General features: G+C 44.2%; 1 protein-coding gene across 4 annotated transcripts in view; it reads right to left on the bottom strand.

Moving 5' to 3' along the window:
• The window catches only part of TRAPPC9 (trafficking protein particle complex subunit 9), a 691,224-nt gene that overhangs the window by 554,128 nt on the left and 115,242 nt on the right, over positions 1-21,854 (bottom strand). For all 4 annotated transcript variants that reach the window (XM_073590384.1, XM_073590386.1, XM_073590387.1 and 1 more), the window contains exons 13-15: positions 11,810-11,936; positions 4,620-4,752; positions 3,030-3,190 (exon numbers count right to left, since the gene is read on the bottom strand). In XM_073590384.1, the coding sequence (XP_073446485.1) occupies positions 3,030-3,190; positions 4,620-4,752; positions 11,810-11,936 (421 nt within the window). The remainder of the gene's footprint in view (positions 1-3,029; positions 3,191-4,619; positions 4,753-11,809; positions 11,937-21,854) is intronic.

Here is a 21,854-nt window from a genome sequence, read left to right on the forward strand (position 1 = left end):
AAGCGTTCAGTTTCCTCCAAAAAGATAAAAGGGATATGTTCAGATTCTGAAACTGATTTAGCTAGTAAGACAGTAAAAAAATATGCAGGCTTGCAATTAACTTTCTTTTTCTATCTGCTGTCATTCTCCTGCTTTGATCTTACATAGTGTACAGCTGGTTTGTAATAGGCTCGACCATAGTGTACAGCTGGTTTCTAATAGGCTCAACCACCAGACCCTGTGTGATCAGTGGTTACATTCTAGGAAAGGAGTTAACTCCTAACATCCCAGACACTTCTCTCCAGCCCATTGATTTCTATTCAGCAGTTAGCTGTTCGCCTCACTCATCTTCAGCTCCTGAGCGGTTATACTGTTCTACAGTTAAACCAGCATTTTTTTTTCTTGTAAATCTGCCATACGGATCCAGAGCTATGGTCATTTTTATTTTCTTCTAATTTTATGGTCTTCACAGGGTAATACAGCCTAAAGACACGCCCCAGAGGATCCACTGAGCCACAACACTAAATAAAAAGGCCTATATCACTGGACCCATATGGCAGATTTACAAAACAAAAAACTGGAATACTTAGAAGAGAAGCATCAATAAATTAAGGAAATAAAATGTCCACTCTTGACTTTATGACAGGTCCCTCTTTAGGCTTTATTTACATTTTGTATCTTTGTTTCCATTTCTCTCACATGTATCTTTATAATATCTATATGATTATCGTTCTACATGTCTAATACCTGTCTAGTATTCATTTATCCATCTATCCCATATCTAAATCAGTCCTGTAAAAACACCAGGCCCTGGCAGACTGCACAAGCATCAGCAGCTTCCAGAGCAATCAAGGCTCTCACTTTCCTGAGATGTGTGCTTGTTTAAATGCCCCATTATCTCTGTAAGTAAACCACTGATAACAATGTGTTACAGCAGAACTATAAAGCTCAGCACAAATTCTGCTATTGCTCCATTTCTCCTAGTGACCAGGACTGTTACTCACTGAAGCCCACCCGACCAGAAATCAAATAAGGAGACTGCAATGCTGCTGAATACATAAGTTGAGAATGCCCCCTTTAATTATTGCACGATCTATGATACGTAAGGAAAGACTGGGTCTTCTTACGCTACAGACGCTTTTCGTAGCTGCTCTTGGCTCCAGCTAAATTATGACAGTCCCAATTACAGGCATCCTTTAAAAATTTGGGGTATCATACAGTTGTGGCCAAAAGTATTGACACCCCTACAATTCTGTTAGATAATACTCAGTTTCTTCCTGAAAATGATTGCAAACACAAATTCTTTGGTATTATTATCTTCATTTAATTTGTCTTAAATGAAAAAACACAAAAAGAATTGTCCTAAAGCCAAATTGGATATAATTCCACACCAAACATAAAAAAGAGGGTGGACAAAAGTATTGGCACTGTTGGAAAAATCATGTGATGCTTCTCTAATTTGTGTAATGAACAGCACCTGTAACTTACCTGTGGCACCTAACAGGTGTTGGCAATAACTAAATCACACTTGCAGCCAGTTGACATGGATTAAAGTTGACTCAACCTCTGTCCTGTGTCCTTGTGTCTACCACATTGAGCATGGAGAAAAGAAAGACCAACGAACTGTCTGAGGACTTGAGAAACCAAATTGTGAGGAAGCATGAGCAATCTCAAGGCTACAAGTCCATCTCCAAAGACCTGAATGTTCCTGTGTCTACCGTGCGCAGTGTTATCAGGAAGTTTAAAGCCCATGGCACTGTGGCTTACCTCCCTAGATGTGGACGGAAAAGAAAAATTGACAAGAGATTTCAACGCAAGATTGTGCGGATGTTGGATAAAGAACCTCGACTAACATCCAAGCAAGTTCAAGCTGCCCTGCAGTCCGAGGGTACAACAGTGTCAACCCGTACTATCCGTCGGCATCTGAATGAAAAGGGACTGTATGGTAGGAGACCCAGGAAGACCCCACTTCTTACCCCAAGACATAAAAAAGCCAGGCTGGAGTTTGCCAAAACTTACCTGAAAAAGCCTAAAACGTTTTGGAAGAATGTTCTCTGGTCAGATGAGACAAAAGTAGAGCTTTTTGGGCAAAGGCATCAACATAGAGTTTACAGGAGAAAAAAAGAGGCATTCAAAGAAAAGAACACGGTCCCTACAGTCAAACATGGCGGAGGTTCCCTGATGTTTTGGGGTTGCTTTGCTGCCTCTGGCACTGGACTACTTGACCGTGTGCATGGCATTATGAAGTCTGAAGACTACCAACAAATTTTGCAGCATAATGTAGGGCCCAGTGTGAGAAAGCTGGGTCTCCCTCAGAGGTCATGGGTCTTCCAGCAGGACAATGACCCAAAACACACTTCAAAAAGCACTAGAAAATGGTTTGAGAGAAAGCACTGGAGACTTCTAAGGTGGCCAGCAATGAGTCCAGACCTGAATCCCATAGAACACCTGCGGAGAGATCTAAAAATGGCAGTTTGGAGAAGGCACCCTTCAAATATCAGGGACCTGGAGCAGTTTGTCAAAGAAGAATGGTCTAAAATTCCAGCAGAGCATTGTAAGAAACTCATTGATGGTTACCGGAAGCGGTTGGTCGCAGTTATTTTGGCTAAAGGTTGTGCAACCAAGTATTAGGCTGAGGGTGCCAATACTTTTGTCTGGCCCATTTTTGGAGTTTTGTGTGAAATGATCAATGTTTTGCTTTTTGCTTCATTCTCTTTTGTGTTTTTTCATTTCAGACAAATTAAATGAAGATAATAATACCAAAGAATTTGTGTTTGCAATCATTTTCAGGAAGAAACTCAGTACTATCTGACAGAATTGCAGGGGTGTCAATACTTTTGGCCAAAACTGTAATTAAAAGTCCCATAAATGTAAGAACTCACAATAAAATTGTCAGAATATTTGTGATCAGTGAAAGGCTTAAAACAAAAATAAATAAACACGATGGAAGGAATAATGACCAGGATGGAGGGGAAAAAATATAAAAAAAAAGTTAGGATGACCAAAATTCACAATCGGCAGAACTAATTCTGTATTTTAGAGCCACCAACCTTTGTTATTGATTGTCTTGGAGGACACCTCTAAAGTTTCGAGGGGCTCTGTTCCAATGTTCTCCAGCTTAATCAAAAGCTTCTGGGTCTCTCCATTGAAAAGCTGAACGGACACATGGGTGGATACATCGTCATTGGACGGCTGCAAAGAGTGCGCCGATCTGGAATGGCACAAGTCACAGTCATGTTACTGCCCTTCAATGTGCTCCTCCTGGAAACAAGAAACTGCACCCACATTGCTGCACAGACTTGTATTTGTGACATACTCCAGACAAGCAATATTAGCTTCTTGCTTACTAACGGGTTCCTGCATTTCCATATTGAGATGTGTACATCTAATACAGGTCAGTGAGACCGAAATGTCAAAAATCTGTTTATACACAGTTCCTGGAGTAAATAAATTGCATTTATTATTGAGGGTCAGATTCCAGTTTATATAAATATTTTAAAGGGTTGTTATCAGCCATTGTACAGGAGGGGGAGGAGGTGAGCTGTGACTTCACCTATTGCGCATGGTGGATCCTGTGTTATCTACAGTATATAACGTGGTTATCATTTATTGTAGAGGAGGAGTAGGAGGTGAGCTGTGATATCACTTATTGTGAATGGTGGTTCGTGTGTTATTTACTCAATGCACCTTATGTTGTTATTCTACCTATGATGATAATGAGACTGCTGAAAAGCCAGTTGTGCAAAACGATAAGCAGGAGTCTGATATAGACCTATTGGCCAGAATGAAAGCTTAAATATTTGTGACTTTTCTTTCTGTTAAGATATTAATATGGAAAGGTTAAAAAATATTATGAGTCATCTTTTAAAAAAAAAAGACTTAAAGGGAAGCTGTCAGCATTTTTGGCCGGTATAAGATACGGCCGCTGCCTTTCAGGGCTTAACTACAGCTTTCTATAATGCTGCAGATAAGCCTCCGGTCCGACAACAAAGATAAGAAAAATAAGTTTTATTATACTCACCCGAGGGGGGTGGACCGATGCGGTCCGGTCCGATGGGTGTCACTGGTTTTGGTCTGGTGCCTCCCATCTTCTTGCGACGCCGCCCTCCTGCTTCTTCATCGCTCCCTGGCATTGCGCTCCTGCGCAGAAGTGCGATATCAGGGAGCGATGAAGCAAGAGGGCGTCGTCGCAAGAAGATGGGAGGCGCCGGACACCTGTGACACCCATTGGACCGGACCACATCCACCTCCCCCGCCTCCTGGTTGAGTATAATAAAATTTATTTTTCTTATCTTTCAAGTCGGACCAGGGGCTTATCTACAGCATTATAGAAAGCTGTAGATAAGCCCTGAAAGGCGGTGGCCGTATCTTATGGTGGCCAAAACAGGTGACAGGTTCCCTTTAACAATAAAACCTTGATTTCGATAATGGGTCATTTTCTGATTACACTGAATGTAATGTAGTAAAAAAGCCATAAGCTGTTCTTCCATGGTGGAGTATTTGGAAGTACCCAGAGTAAAACCAGGAGAACATCACATTTGAGCCCAGGACCCCAGCACACGCTGTCAAGCCCAGACATAACCACTGATGATCGAGCATGTATCCGAGTATCGGAGTGTCGTAGCGCTGGAAATACTTGCCTGGGTAGAGAGGTGCTGATTTGTAATCTTGGCAAAGCGGGAATTACGTCCACCGTACAGCCGTTGGTTTTCAGGCCGGGGAGGTTGTCGAGAAGACAATCACTGTACACCCCAAATACAGATGTGTGATAACCTGTAACCCAAGAGGAGAGAACGGAGGGATAGCAGAATAAGGCGAATACACCTACATAATACTTTTAGTCCCCCATGGTTTCAGGTACCATGAACGATGAGCAAATGCATCAGGTGGAGTCCTCCGCTCAGTACGAGGATTAAAGAGAGGGTGTCCAATACACAAGGGTGGTCCTGAGCAGGTGACCCCATAATGCACTAATTACATGAATATATTTAGGTTCCCAGATCAGAACTGCACAAGTCACAACCCCAGCAAGAGAGAGGAAGGGGACCGGCACCTTAAAGGGAATGTATTGTCAGACAACATCATTTTTTATTATGGTAGCTACACATAGTCCCAACTTGGAGCTTTATAGCTTCCATGCCGAAGATACAAACTGGTGGGGCAAGGTGGTGTGCAATGGTCAACTTGAACTAAGCTTGACGGTGTGTCAAATTTGCACCATTTTGTCTTAATGAGGTTAAAAAGCAAAATTGGTGGCACCCCTAGCTTGACATCGACAGGACATTGCCTAAACATCTATACTTGTATCTAGTCCTGGTGTTGAGCTCCCTGTATAAAGTATTTTAACATGTGATCCTGTTATGTGGTTTATATTCTTCTGGTCTTTATTTTCATCTTCGGAACGGAGAGGGGTATGAGCCCATGGAGAAGCCTCCTGCGCACATGAGCCAAACGAAAATCCTGAAATCTTCAGCACATGCACCCCACAAAAATCCTGGATTCCTGTGTGATTGCACCCAATGAGAAACCTGACCTCTACTGTGCTTGTCTCTATCGAGAAACCTGAGTTGCAATAACACTGGCGCCTAACGAGAGACATAGCTTCATTTGCGCATGCTCCCAATGAGAAATCTGGCTTTCTCTGAGCATGAACCCAACGAGAAATGCAGCTTCATTTGAGCAGGAACCAAACAAGAAACCTGATATTCACTAGCCCTTGCGCGCCTAACAAGAGACATGGCATGCTCCTAGTGAGACACCTGGCTTCCACTGTGCATGAACCCAACGATAAATGTGGCTTTATCTAACTATGAACCAAATGAGAAACCTGAGATTCCCTACCCCTTGTGCCTAACAAGAGACACGGCAAGCTCCCAAGGAAAAACCTGCTTTCTTTGAGCATGCTTCCAATGAGAAACCTGCTTCCTTTGCGCATGCTTCCAATGAGAAACCTGCTTCCTTTGTCCATGCTTCCAATGAGAAACCTGCTTCATTTGCGCATGCTCCCAATGAGAAACCTGCTTCCTTTGCACATGCTCCCAATGAGAAACCTGCTTCCTTTGCACATGCTCCCAATGAGAAACCTGCTTCCTTTGTACATGCTCCCAATGAGAAACCTGCTTCCTTTGCGCATGCTCCCAATGAGAAACCTGCTTCCTTTGTACATGCTCCTAATGAGAAATCTGCTTCCTTTGCGCATGCTCCCAATGAGAAACCTGCTTCCTTTGTCCATGCTTTCAATGAGAAACCTGCTTCCTTTGTACATGCTCCCAATGAGAAACCTGCTTCCTTTGCGCATGCTCCCAATGAGAAACCTGCTTCCTTTGCGCATGCTCCCCCCAATGAGAAACCTGCTTCCTTTGCGCATGCTCCCAATGAGAAACCTGCTTCCTTTGCGCATGCTCCCAATGAGAAACCTTGCTTCCTCCTGCCTATGAGTCTGATGAGAAACCTAGCTTGCTCTACTCATACATCCAGTAGGGAACCTGGTTTTCTCTGCCCATACGCCCAACGAGAAACTTTGCTTCCACTGTTTATGACCAGATGAGGATGCATGTTTCTTCTGCCCATGCACCCAATGAGTTTTTTTCCCTGAAAATGTGCTCAATGAGAAACCTGGCCTCCACTGAGCAAGTGAGAAACCTGCTTTTGGGCATCTGACCCTGAGTAAGGGACAAAATAAGGCCCCCACCAGAAGAGACTCCCTTTAAAAAAAAAAAATTGGGTATAGTGGTGACAGAGATACAGGTTGTAATAGGAGCAGCAGGGAAGCATTTAGAAAGAAAGGAAATACTTTTGTGACGTCATGCTAACTACTGGAAAACCCTTTTAAGTAAATAGGATGGGGCTGCAATACCGCACACACCCTGTTAACAGGGGTGGCAGTGTTTGAGAAGAAAGCAGCTATGTTTTTCTTTAATGCATCACACTCATTTGTAATGTTACCTTCCAAAAATACAACCCCAACGCTTAGGCAAACAAAAGTTCACTGCCCAGTAATGGATATTTGCAGCAGTCCAGCAAAATGTTTCATCTAGATAAATGTACAGTAAATCCAGATATAAAAGTTAATTCTGCTCCTTGAGATCCTTCGCTGACTTAATACTTTAATTCCAGTCTTGCTCAGTGATGTGAACACGGCTTTAAATAGAAAGGACATGACGCTCCCACCTGAAGCACAGCTCATTACTTCTCCCCGATAGTTGGGTCTTTAAGCCGTTAAAATAGAAAAAGTTATGGAAGAAGGAGAGGGAAAAGCGAATAACAGAAAAAGCAGAAAATTGCCCGGAGGTGATGGCAAAATACATAAATAAATGGCAGCTTGTCTTTCCCAGCACTGGCAGAGGTGAATGGTCCGCGTGCACCGGTTATGTATTTCTGCTAGAAACATTATAAAGTGATAGGATATAGGTACACACCGTACACAGCTGGAGGTGTGCCAGGGTCAGAAAGGAATAGTGAAAAGCTAGGAAGGAATGAAGGAAGGGCTCCTCAACATCACAAACAAGCCCTTTATTTATAGTACCAGAATCCTTAGTATCATCTATATCTCCATACATACACCCCCCCAACACTTCACACTGTTACAGCTGCTGATTGGACAGGCTGCTCCCATCAGTATTTGTGTCATTAGAGACACAGAGCTCACACATACACTGCACCAAATCTGCTGCTGTGTGAAGACATCAGTGACACAGACCTGTCTCATTAACACAGCAGAGGCTTTGTCACACAACAGATTACATCAGTGACTGCCATCCCCTGTGCAGATTAGAAGCTGCAGACCCCCATCACTGGCCATCACACTGTTCTCACTGCTGCCAGCAGCCTGGGACACTAAGGGAAGGAATTACTGATAACGAGTTATGTATTATAATCATGGAGTAGCCCAGAATACAGGACGATTTTCCCTCCTCACTAGTTTCACTTTCCATAGATCACTGTTCAGCGTGTGTCTGGGGGAGGAGCAGCTGCTCTCTGCAGTGAGGTTGCTGGAGGGGGAGGATTTGTTACTGTGTGAGGAGGGCTTGTTCATGTGGAAGGGGAGGGCCTGTAGCTATGCAGGGTGGGCTTGTTGCTATAGAGGGCATGTTTGGAGTAGAGTAGGAGGTTACGATCAGTTCTCATTTCAATGCCATAACACACCCCGCCTTGGACGTTCTGTTCAGAATATCTAGAAAACCGTGCAAACTAGTGACAGAAAGTAAATTACTTATTGTCACCATTCTGCAGCCCAGATATGTACTGAGATTATCTGAAAAGCCTGGACAACCCCTTTAATCAGAGAAGGTGGAAACCTTCACGAAATGTGAATGAAAAGAAATGTTTACATATCAGGGAGCTACATATCATATGGAGACGGTGGTTTAAAAAATGGCCAAAATGGAGATTAATATAAGCCATGTCCATGGGATTTCTACGGACCATAAGACCTCTTCAGACCTGAAGTATGTGCCATCTCAGTTGAGAGATCTCCAGATCAGGATGTCCTGTTGTTACACACCTGTCCCGGGTATCCCTGACTCCAACTCCTTCCCCTGACTCGGCTGCCCTCTGCTGTGTTCCACGGCAGGTTTTGCAGGTCGTCAGTGACAATCTCCTTAGACCTATTTAAGTCCCAATAAGACACACAAGTGTGTCTTAGGATTGAGACTCTACTCCTAGGTTTGGTTTGCTCTACTTGCTTCCAGCCCAGCTGGTCTCCACCCGATCTGTCCTTCTGTTCCTTAGATTTCCGAGTGTGACGAGTCCTCGCTGCCCACGTGCTGAAGTCGGTCTCCTCACCCGCAGTTCGGGCTTAAAGGATCCACCTCACCTGGTGAGCCTAACATCTGTGCTCCATTTGGGTCTTCGGATTTCTAACTTTCACCATGATAAATCACTTTTTTAATACTCACAAATTCACAGGGATCTGTTCACTTAGAATCATTTTTAATAAGACAGTCAGTCCAAATGGTCAAAGTAACTCTCTACAATCTTATTTACGGGCACCCACACTTTATACGGTCCATTTGGGTCTTAAGAATCAGGATTTTTATTTTCTAGGAGCCATAACATTTTTTTTCCTGGTGATGAAGGTAGTTTCTTGCAGGAAAATAAAATGTTATTGACAGCATTTTGGGATACATACAATTTATTAACTATTTTGTAGCAGAAGATACAAAAAAAACACTGAATTCAGTATTTCTCGTTTTACTTTTTTTCTTTCCTACAGTTCTATACAATGAAAAAAAAAAAAATAAAGCCGGCCAAAGAAAATAGATGGCTCTTGGCAAAACGATGACAGACGTCACGGCTGTTTCTCCCATGAGAAAGAGGCCAACAGATCCCTCAATTGGGGACTTATCTCCGAGAGAACAAACCAATCGGCCATCCGAGATCGGACGTGTCCGACCAACATCTCCTCCAACAATCAGTCACCTGGCGGTCCCATACACTTTAGAGTATAGGCCGAGCCTTTCGATATGTCAAACCTGCCGATATGTTGTACCTGTCGATATGTCGAACATGTCGATATTGGCGTGTGCGGATGTGTATGGGGGGGAGCCTTAAAATTCAGAGACTATTAGCTTTCATAGTTTCTAGCTTTAGTGTACACTGAATCATTTTTTATATATATTTTTGAGGAAAGGAAGGTGGAAATGTGAAAAAAGGTCAATCTTCTAATTTTATTTTTATTTTTTAATGCCATGCTCTGCAAAACTTAATCTATAACTATTTTATTCTACAGATCATTATTTTTAAAAAGAAAAACATTTTTTTATTTATTATATGGGACAAGATTTTATTTTTTTATTTAATAAAATATAATAACGATTATTCCAGAGAGTGATTTTTGCGCTAAGTAAACTCGGGTAGGATCTGCTGCGAATATTTCAGCAGAAAATGTGCACAAGGAACGTGTAAGTAATGCAGAGGGATTACTGGGGGGATCCGGCATATGAACCCCTCCAAAAAGTAGCGATCGTCCAAATCAGACGATGCCAGACAGACCTGTCAGAAACGTTGTGCTCATCCCTCTCTCTGCCCCAATGAAGCATAGGAGATACAGTGTAAGAATCCTAATAAAACTGTTCTGTGATTATCCGTGGTCAGTAACAGCTCTGCTCCGTGGACTAATTAATCCAGCTGTCATCTCAATCGATCTCTCGCCTTGCAGTGAACGATTCCAGCGGACGAGGAGAGACGTGCCCATATTTGTCTTACATCCCGAAATACAAGAAAGGTTCGATGCAATCAGCATTTACAGGAGTGGGGGAACTGTCCTTACGAGAGCTCCATGTCTGAGCAAATATATTAACTACGCCGTCATCCAAAACTTCTCTAAAATGTGCAAACTTGAAAAATAATAATGACGGAATATATTCTCCTGTCCTTAAAGGTTCACTGGATCTAGAACCTATCCCTTAAAGGGGATGTCTGGCTTAAGGCTACAAGTCTGCAGTCACTCTATGAGACTTGAGAAACGCTTCTGTCATAAGAAACGCTGACACTTTACATGAATTTGACGGGCGTTCATAACCACGGCACCCAGCCCCGACTCCTCCTCAGACCGGGTGCAAACATTTTTATCCATATTCCATACCTGTGGAGACATGAGGGGTCAGTGGGTGCTCGCTTCCACCGGCCCGGCTATTGTTAGAAAGACCTCACTGACCAAAGCTCATCCCACTGATCGCCCGCTCTACTTCCCCATGGGCAGAATACCACTCAGCCAACACAGGGTGAGGCTAACAGAGTGCGGCAATACTTTATTGAACCACCAACATTTAACAACATATAGTATAGTCCAAGATAGTACACAAGATGGTGGAAATTACAGTCTCACCTTCCGCTGGGTCGACAGAATTAGAGCAGCTGTGACTCAGGGCTTTCAGGACTGATTACCCCTCCAGTGACACCCCGCTTTAGGAGGGCATCCATAGAGAGGAGGTAACGACAAGTTTAGAAAACTGAGAGTCCATTGAGGTACATTGACCTAACCTGACTTCTCCGAACGTCGACCAGATGGTCCTAATCTGATTTCTATGATCGCCACCATGGGGCCAGAGAACCGGATTGTCCCAAGTTGGCTTCTCCGAATGTCTAGGTGTGGGGCCAGGTGACTGGATAATCCCAACCAGGTTTCTCAAACCTCTCCATGGGGCCAGGTGACTGGATGGTCCAAAATGGCCTTCTGCAAATATGTACATGAGCTCAGTGATGGTCTATTGATCAAATTTGTATTCTTCCAGGTTTGGCCGTGGTCCCTTAAGCTGATTTCCTGTAGGGGGTCTCAAATCTTTATCCCTCTGGTTGGAGCCATGGTGTCCTGGCTGATGTTTTATAGATTCTCTTTGCAGAAGGCTAAAGATGCTTTTTTTATCCTTCAGGCCATCATTGACAGGTTAGGGGAAAGGTGGGATGAGGTCAACCTCTCATTTATTTAATCAATCTGCATAGTTTGTCCTTCATTGCAGGTCAACAAAATGCCTGGCCTGGCACAATGGGTAATCAACATATTATTACACATCGATAGTTCAATTACCAAGTGGTCCCTTTCCCCCCCAAGGATGGCAACACAATCAATTCAAGAGTCAACGTTTAGGCACATATGAACAATAGCCTATGTCACTTGACCAACTAAACTCAAACACATCAATTCAAGTCAAAGTTAAGGATCATATTATGAACACTGGCCTAGGTCTCTTGACCCACTGGAAAAAAATATGTCTGGCCTAATTGAGAAAAAATGCTGTGTCGTCACACTACACATCAATAGATCCCAGATATGGCATCTAAATAAAACCTTTTCTGAAAAGACAACACACTGAACATGCTGGCGGCTTACCGTTGACTGATATCTGCCCGGTGGTTCTGGGAACACCAACTAAAGTGACGGGATAAAGACCAGATTCTGCAGGAAGTGACAAAGCCGCTGGGAGAGACTCAAACTCCACCCCGCTGGTCAGCAGTCCCTGCAATCACAAAGTACAACTGTACAATGAATAAAAAAGACACGTTGTGTTGGGTAACAGTTCATACACATCGTAATAGCAAAGACGAGACACCCACTGAAACATGGATTTTTGTGATAAACTCACCGTAAAATCCTTTTCTCCGAGACGCTCATTGGGGACACAGGACTGTGGGTATATGCTACTGCCGCGTGGAGGCTGACACTAAGTGAAAAAAAGAGATTAGCTCCTCCTCCGCCGTATACACCCTCGCCCCGATTGCGGACGGAAACCAGTTTGGTGCAAAAGCAGTAGGAGATAAAAAATAAGACAAAATCAACCTTAATGCAGGTAACAACATGTCTAGAAAACCCACCAAGTATTATAAATACATATTAATAAATAAAATAAACAAGAGCCAATTGGCTAACAGGGTGGGTGCTGTGCCCCCCAATGAGCGTCTCGGATAAAAGGATTTTACGGTGAGTTTATCACAAAAATCCATGTTTCTCCTTCGCCTCATTGGGGGACACAGGACTGTGGGACGTCCTAAAGCAGTCCCTGGGTGGGAAGTTGACTCACCGATCCAAGCTAAATGCACCTCCTGTCTAAACGTGCACCACCGCTGCTTGGAGAATCCTTCTACCCAGGCTTGCGTCCGCTGAAGCCCGAGTATGGATATTGTAGTGCTTGGCGAATATGTGCAGGCTGGACCAGGTTGCTGCCTTGGAAACCTGTTCCGCCGATGCCTGGTGCCGGAGAGCCCAAGAGGCGCCCACTGCCCGAGTAGAGTGTGCTCTGATACCTGCTGGAAACAGTGCGCTTCTGATGCAGTAAGACTCCTGAATAGTCAAACAAATCCACCTAGCTATGGTCGATCTTGAGGCAGCGAGCCCCTTCCTGCGACCCTCGGGGAGCACGAACAGTGCATCTGACTGACAAAACACGTACCTCCCGAGAGCTCTCACCAGATCCAACGTATGAAGAGCATTTTCCACATGGTATACTGGTGCCGGACAAAAAGAGGGCAAGACAATATCCTCATTAATGTGAAACGAGGAAACGACCTTTGGCAGAAAAGGTGGAGCTGGTCTGAGAACCACCTTTATCCTTGGAAAATCCGAAACGGGGCTCGACAAGATAGAGCTGCCAGCTCCGAGACCCGCCTGATTGAGGTTATAGCTACGAGGAATACCACCTTCTAGGAAAGGTACGACAAGGAAACATCCTGTAGCGGTTCGAATGGAGCTTCTTGCAGAACACCTTGGACCAGGTTAAGGTCCTAGGTGTCCATGGGCGCCTTATAGGGTACCAAGTGGGAGACTCCCTGGATGAAAGTCTTTAACTGAAAATTGGTTGCAATCCTGCACTGGAACAGGACGGATAAAGCCGATATCTGTCTCCTGCGGAAACTTGGGGCCAAACCTGAGTCTAAGCCAGACTGGAGAAAGGCCAAAATGTTGGGAATAGAGAATCTCAGCGGAGAACAACCGTGGTCCCAACACCATGAGAAGAAAACCTTCCAGGTGTGGTGGTAAATTCATGCTGAGGCGGGCTTCCGGGCGCTAACCATTGTAGCAACCACCTCGCGCCCAAATCTCGCCTGGGTCAGAATCCAAGATTCAACGTCAAACACAGGGCCCCTGAGTTCGGGTGGAAGATCGGGCCCTGGGAAAGCAGATCTGGGCGTTCTGGCAGCCGCCAATGAACGTCGGCGAGTAGCTGCACTAGGTCTGCGTACCACGCCCGACGGAGCCAGTCTGGGGCCAGCAGAATCACTTGAACCCCTTCTGCCTTGATCTTCTTGATGACTCTCGGAAGCAGTGGCAGTGGGGAAAATAGGTATGGGAGGCAAAACTGGCTTCATGGCAGAACCAACGCATCCACGGCGATCGCCTGCGGGTCCCTGGACCGAGCGACAAATGCGGGAACCTTGGCGTTCACCCTGGAGGCCATTAGGTCCACATCTGGAGTTCCCCACCGTTGGCAAATTTGCCGGAAGACCTCGGGGTGTAGTGACCATTCCCCAGACGCAAGACCCTGCCAGCTGAGGAAGTCTGCCGCCCAGTTCTCTACATCCGGGATGTGGACTGCCGATATCACCAAGTGGTTCCTCTCGGCCCAGTGAAGAATGTGCCCCACCTCGCGCATGATTGCTCTGCTGCGGGTGCCCCCCTGAAGATTTATGTAAGCCACCATCGTGGCGTTGTCTGATTGAATCCGGACAGGGCGGCCTGCTAGAAGATGATGAAAATGTTGCAGAGCGAGCCGGATCACTTGTTTCTCTAACAAGTTGATTGGGAGGTGTGGCTCCTGTGGCGACCACAGTCCCTGGGTCGTATGATGGCGAAAAACCACTCCCCAGCCGAGGAGGCTGGCATTGGTTGTGACCATCAGCCAATGGTCTGGGGCAAAAGGTTTACCCTGAAGAAGAGAGGACCTGATTGTCCACCACCCGAGTGCCTGTCTAACCTGGGTGGACAACTGGCACCGGTGATCGAGCGTGAATGGGTTCTTGTCCCGGGATGATAAGAGTTGATGATCCCTGTCCTGGTTGGGGTGACCTGAAGCGGTGGAATTGGTTGCTGCAGTCCACCCGGGGTTGCGAAAGGCCCGGAAACGTGGCTGAAACTGGTGACGAACCGGCTGTTTGACCCTCTGTTGAGGGAGAAAACAACTCTTCTCCCTGTGGAATCAGAGATGAGCTGATCTAACTTCTCTACGAATAGGCGACCACTCTGATAAGGCAGAGAAGTCAAGGACTTCATGGAGGTTGAATTGGCCGCCATGTCCTTAACCATAGAGCTCTCCTAAAGGAAATTGCATTCGCGACGGCAAGTGCCGCGCAGTTGGCCGCATCTAAAGATGCATAGCGATCTGATACCTCTGTTGGTAGGTTCATATCTTGCAAGGCTCTGTTCAATGATACTGACCAAGCAATTATGGCCTTGGCTACCCACGTTGCCGCGAATGAGGGAGAGAGTGCTGACCCTGATGCCTCAAACACTGAGCGAGCCAAGCTCTCTATGAGGCGATCAATGGGATCCTTAATAGAATAGAATAGAAGAACTACTGGGTATGGATAACAGGGTTTAAGAGGCCAAGTGTGACACGGGTGGATCTACCATTGGGGATTCCGACAATTTTTTACGGAGATCCGCGGCAAACGGATACCTTGCCTCGAGCGCTTTCTGACCCGAGAAGCGCCTGTCTGGCCGCTCCCTGTGTCGTTGCACTATGTCCTCAAATTCTGGGTGCGTGCAAAATACTCTATGAGGCCGCTTGACTCGCTTAAGTGCCACCTTATGGCCTGAAGTCAAGGTGGAATCATCCTCAATCCCCAGAGACTGGTTAACGACCTCGATGAGGCTGTCTACTGTTTCCTGGTAACCCGGGGTATCTAGGTCAAGGGGTTCGTCCAAGTTGTAATCTGAGCTTTGCTCACTAACGACTATTGGTGAAGGAGAGCGAGAAGCAGAACTCACGGATGTCGAGGCACCGAATGGACCGGGAGATGCCGTGTGGGTTCGTTTCCCTCGCATCTGCCTGGAGTGAGAGCGGACCCTGCAGGCCGGAGGCTCCTGTGAGGTGGAGGACCCCTCTAAGACAGGCGAGCCACTATCCCTGCCGCTATCTGGGGCGCAAAGGTACTCGATTGCTCTCGTAAGTGACGCCATAGACTGCGACAGACATAGAGCCCATTCCGGGGGACTTGGTACACTGGGCTCGGTCACAGGGGAGGGCTCCAGGGCACGTTTGGAATCGCAGACTTCGCATAATCGCTTGCTCTGCGCCTGAGGAAAAGCGGACCGACAGGAGAAGCATGCAGCGTATAGAAAACGTGTGCGTCTTAGCTTTTCCGGACATGCTGTATCTGCCAGGCATCAGCACTGCTGGGGGAGAGTGTGCACTCTTCGTTCTTCGTTTTCACCTAGAGTGGCCTCTCGGGGGGTTGTGGGGTAGCACTTACCCTAGTCCTGTGCCCCTTGGAAGTGCAGAGCGTCGCTCAAATCAAAAACATGCGCGCATCAGCTGCGGACGGGCCACCGGATGAAGGAGTCCTGGGGGCGGCACTTCCGCCTGCGGCCTAGAGTCGGTCCGAAGTCGAGGGCTAAATTTCTTCGGTGCCAGCCCAGGCCACGGGGGGCAGGCCCGCTGGAAGTGACGCGACGAAGGAGGGCGGAACTTCCGCCCGCGGCCTAGCGACGGCTGAAGACGGGGCCTGGATTTACAATTTCCGCCCGCGGCAGGGGGCGGACCCGCTGGTCACAGAGGCCTAGGCCCCGGACACCCGATGGCGATATTCTGTAGCGGCGCTGCACCACTTTGACCCTCGACCCCCAGGAGAAAAGGCTAAGGGTCGCCAGCCTTGTGGAACGCTGCTGCAGGAGCCCTCCCAGGCCACCCTCCTCCGTGATCGCTTCAGTTCCAGTTAAGGTTAGAGAGGACGGGTGGCCGCATAAAGGATGGTGCAGGCACCCTAGCTCCATCTTTCCCTCCAAGGGATGAGGAGAGGGACCGTCAGCCGCCGTGCAGCACCACAGTCTAGCATTGGTGGTGCAGTGGGGGCCGCACGGACTATGCTTGTGCCTCTGTACAGCCCAGGGTTTCAATACCTTAGGGTGGTCAAGGTTAAGTCCAGCATCATGTCCCACGTCGCGGGAGAGGATATGTGGAGGCGACACTCGAACGTGCTCGCCCGTTGTTGGTTTGGGGAGATCGGACCCATTCAATAGGGTCCGTCGCCCAAGTCTCATCTTCATAGAAAAAAGTCTGGAAAAAGACAGACGTGTGCTCCTCCAACGGACACTAAGCATGAACTGGTTTCCGCTCGCAATCGGGGCGAGGGTGTAAACAGTGGAGGAGGAGCTAACCTCTTTTTTTCACTTAGTGTCAGCCTCCAGGCGGCAGTAGCAAACAGCAACAGTCCTGTGTACCCCAATGAGGCGAAGGAGAAAAACTGATAACCCTTTGTGCAAAATTCTTTTCACTAAAACTTATGTACAAGAATATATCTAATACAATACTGCTCCTATGTATAAGAATATAACTACTATAATAATGCTCCCATGTACAAGAATATAACTAATATAATACTGCTCCCTATATACAAGAATATAACTACTATAATACTGCTCCCTATATAAAAGAATATAACTACTATAATACTGCTCCCTATATAAAAGAATATAACCACTATAATACTGCCCCTATGTACAAGAATATAACTACTATAATACTGCTCCCTATATACAATATACAGTAACTACTATAATACTGCTCCTACATACAAGGATATAACTACTATAATACTGCTCCCTATGTACAAGAATATAACTACTATAATACTGCCCCAATGTACAAGAATATAATTACTATAATACTGCCCCTATGTACAAGAATATAACTACTATAATACTGCCCCTATGTACAAGAATATAACTACTATAATACTGCCTCCTATGTACAAGAATATAACTACTATAATACTGCACCAATGTACAAGAATATAACTACTATAATACTGCCCCTATGTACAAGAATATAACTACTACAATACTGCCCCTATGTACAAGAATATAACTACTATAATACTGCCCCTATGTACGAGAATATAACTACTATAATACTGCTCCTATGTACAAGAATATCACTACTATAATACTGCTCCCTATATATAAGAATATAACTACTATAATACTGCCCCTATGTACAAGAATATAACTACTATAATACTGCTCCCTATATATAAGAATATAACTACTATAATACTGCCTCCTATGTACAAGAATATAACTACTATAATACTGACCCTATGTACAAGAATATAACTACTATAATACTGCTCCTATGTACAAGAATATAACTACTATAATACTGCCCCTATGTACAAGAATATAACTACTATAATACTGCCCCTATCTACAAGAATATAACTACTATAATACTGCTCTTATGTACAAGAATATAACTACTATAATACTGCCCCTATGTACAAGAATATAACTACTATAATACTGCCCCTATGTACAAGAATATAACTGCTATAATACTGCTCCTATGTACAAGAATATAACTACTATAATGCTGCTCCTATGTACAACAATAAAACTACTATAATACTGCCTGTTGTGAGTTCATTCTCTGGTTCACCAGTTGTGAGTTCTCCTTCCAGACTCCCTCTGGTGGTAACAGGAGGTAGTGAGGCTGATTTGATCAGTGGAGATCTGCCACCTGAGAATGAGGATGACGATTGGACCTCAGGAGTTTAAGATTGGATTTAAGACAGCCGACGCCCTATTCAGTTGCTGGTGATTCCTTCTGGCTTGTCAGCTCTTGGTTTTCAGCTCTGTTACAGTCATCTAAAGCTAAGTTTTTCTGCTAATGTTCACACATAATTTTGTTGGTCTATTCAGTTTTTTGTGTGGCCTGCCAGCCCCGGCTGGGGGCTGTGCTGAATTTCCACTCTTATTCATCAGTATTTTACCAATTTGCTTTTTGTCCCTTACTAGTTTGGTCTCTTTTTGCTCTGTATCAGAATATTTCAGAGTGCTGATATAGTGGGAGAAGTCTAATGACTTCAGGGTTAATTTTGCTATCAGAAGTGTTGGACATTATTTTTGTAGGGTTTTTTGTAGGTTGCAGACAGTGTCTTTCCTTTCTAGTTAGTTTGGGCACCATCATTTGCTCAGCCTATTTTCCTGCCTGTGTTTGTGCCTTCATCTTGTTTCACCGTCAATACATGTGAGGGGGCTATCTATTCCTTTAGGGTCTGCTCTGGGGCAGTTAGTTACAGAACATCGTAGGTACACTCCACGGCTGCTGCTGCTAGTTGTGTGGTAGGATCAGGGATCTGCAATCTGCATAGTTACCAACCTCTCTGGTTTTCTGTGACTTAGCTTGTTTTGCTTTTTTCTCCTCGGTGATCCATTCATAACAACTGCCCCTTTGTACAAGAATATAACTACTATAATACTGCTCCTATGAACAAGAATATAACTATTATAATACTGCTCCTATGTAAAAGAATATAAATACTATAATGCTGCCCCTATGTACAAGAACATAACTACTATAATACTGCTCTTATGTACAAGAATATAACTACTATAATGCTGCTCCTATGTACAAGAATATAAATACTATAATGCTGCCCCTATGTACAAGAACATAACTACTATAATACTGCCTCCTATGTACAAGAATATAACTACTATAATACTGCCCCTATGTACAAGAATATAACTACTATAATGCTGCTCCTATGTACAAGAACATAACTACTATAATACTGTTCCTATGTACAAGAATATAACTAATATAATGCTGCTCCTATGTACAAGAATATAACTACTATACTACTGTTCCTATGTACAAGAATATAAATACTATAATACTGCTTCTATGTACAAGAATATAACTACTATAATACTGCCCCTATGTACAAGAATATAACTACTATAATACTGCCCCTATATACAAGAATATAACTACTATAATACTGCTCCTATGTACATGAATATAACTACTATAATACTGCTCCTAGGTGCAAGACTATAAGCTACTATAATACTGCCCCTATATAAAAGAATATAACTATTATAATACTGCTCCTATGTACAAGAATATAAATACTATAATACTGCCCCTATGTACAAGAATATAACTACTATAATACTGCTCCTATGTACAAGAATATAACTACAATAATACTGCCCCCTATGTACAAGAATATAACTACTATAATACTGCTCCTATGTACAGGAATATAACTACTATAATACTGCTATGTACAAGAATATAACTACTATAATACTGCCCCTATGTACAAGAATATAACTACTATAATACTGCCCCTATGTACAAGAATATAACTACTATAATACTGCCCCTATGTACAAGAATATAACTACTATAATACTGCCCCTATGTACAAGAATATAACTACTATAATACTGCTCCTATGTACAGGAATATAACTACTATAATACTGCCCTGTTATGAATGAGTCACCGGAGGAGGAAAAAACAAAAATGCAAGCTAAGTCCAGAAAACCGGAGAGGTTGGTAGCTAGTGGATTGCAGACCCCTGATCCTATTCACAACAACTAACAGTAGCCGTGGAGCATTCCTACGGTGGTCCTAGACGCCTCTTCACAGCCCGAGAACTAAATAAGCCTAAAGAAAGAAAGGGGAAATCTAAACTGCCCCAGAGCAGACCCCAAAGCAATAGACAGCCCCCAACATGTATTGTCGGTGAAAACAGATGAAAACACAAACACAGACAGAAATGGGGACCCAACTAACTAGATAGGAAAGGACAGAAAAGATGCTGGCTGCAATCCGCAAAAACCCTACCAAAAATGTCCCAACACGTCTGATAGGAAAAACGGCCCTGAAGTCACTAGACTTCAAAATCCCTATATCAGCACTCTGATATATTCTGAAGACAGAGCAAAAGAGATTTAACCGACCAGGGACAAAAAAATGGAAATTCAGCAGAGCCCCAGCCGGGGCTGGCAGAACACAAAACTAAGCAAATCAGACAAAATCTCATGGAACAATAACAGAGCAAAACTTAGCTTTAGAAGACAGGAACTGAACTGGAGGCCAGAGCTCAGAGCAGAGAAATCAAAAGCAACCCCTACAGGGCGTCGGCGGCCTTATATCCACTCAGAGATTCCGGATGTCCAATCGCAATCCACCTGTTCAGGTGACAGGTTTCTCCCATCCAAATCAGTTTCACGACCTCCTTTCACCAGCAGAGGGAGTTCATCGGACATCAAAGGTGAAAGAGAAAATGAGCTCACAACACTGCCCCCTATGTACAAGAATATAACTACTATAATACTGCTCCTATGTACAAGAATATAACTACTATAATACTGCTCCCTATATACAAGAATATAACTACTATAATTCTGCCCCAATGTACAAGAATATAACTACTATAATACTGCCCCTATGTACAAGAATATAACTACTATAATACTGCTCCTATGTACAAGAATATAACTACTATAATACTGCCCCTATGTACAAGAATATAACTACTATAATACTGCCCCTATGTATAATATATCTTCTATAATAATGGACAGAATGAAACCATTCCTTCACTTCTTTTACAAAGTAAATGTTTTGTTCTTGTCTGAATTCATGTCTTGCACAGTTCACTCTGCCGTCTCTGTATCTTTTACCTGTCCCAGCAGAGATTGTGAGATGGTTATTAATACAATGTCTCTTGGTCGGGAACAAGACAGATTATTCCTTCTAATTAAACATAAAAAACCAGAAGATAAAGCTCCACTTGTGTCTGACAATCAATAAGGGGGTGAGATGAGGATTCGGTGAGATCCGGCAATCGTTCAGAGGCTTGTCACTGTGCAGCAGAAGACGTATAGAAAAACAGCGCAGGACGTGCGCAGCGAATGTAAATGTCAAAGAGAAGATGCGACAAGGATTTATACGAACAGAATCGAGACCCGATGTTTTACCTTCCTTTACAATGTAACAAGAGCTCAGAAAAGGTACACATCTAATTACAAATATCTAATGGGTCAAAAAGGATAAAAAAATGAAAAAAATGACAAAGATGAACTCAGCAGCTCGAGCCGTCAAAATCAACAGAGCGACTGAGTTCAGTGATTGATTGCAGCGATGTCGACACGATGACACCAAAACGGGCAAACAACAGAGACTGGAGCAGTGGCAGAGACACAGCCTTGGCCCCAGGGAAGGTAAATAACGCACACGATTTTTTTTTTTTTTAAAGAACAAACTGTGCAAATAAGGAAACATTTTTAGAAGGAGCACTACCCCTTTTAAAGGGGTGTGCTCAAGTTATTAAATTGCTTTAGTTATTTAGATAAATAAGCAAGTTTGCAATTGACTTGCTTATTCTACCTGCCATCTTTCTCCTGCAATAAGAGCTTTTATC

This window comes from Dendrobates tinctorius, unplaced genomic scaffold (assembly GCF_039654945.1).
Source record: "Dendrobates tinctorius isolate UK_male_01 unplaced genomic scaffold, ASM3965494v1 ptg000116l, whole genome shotgun sequence".
NCBI classification, from domain to species: Eukaryota; Metazoa; Chordata; class Amphibia; order Anura; family Dendrobatidae; genus Dendrobates; species Dendrobates tinctorius.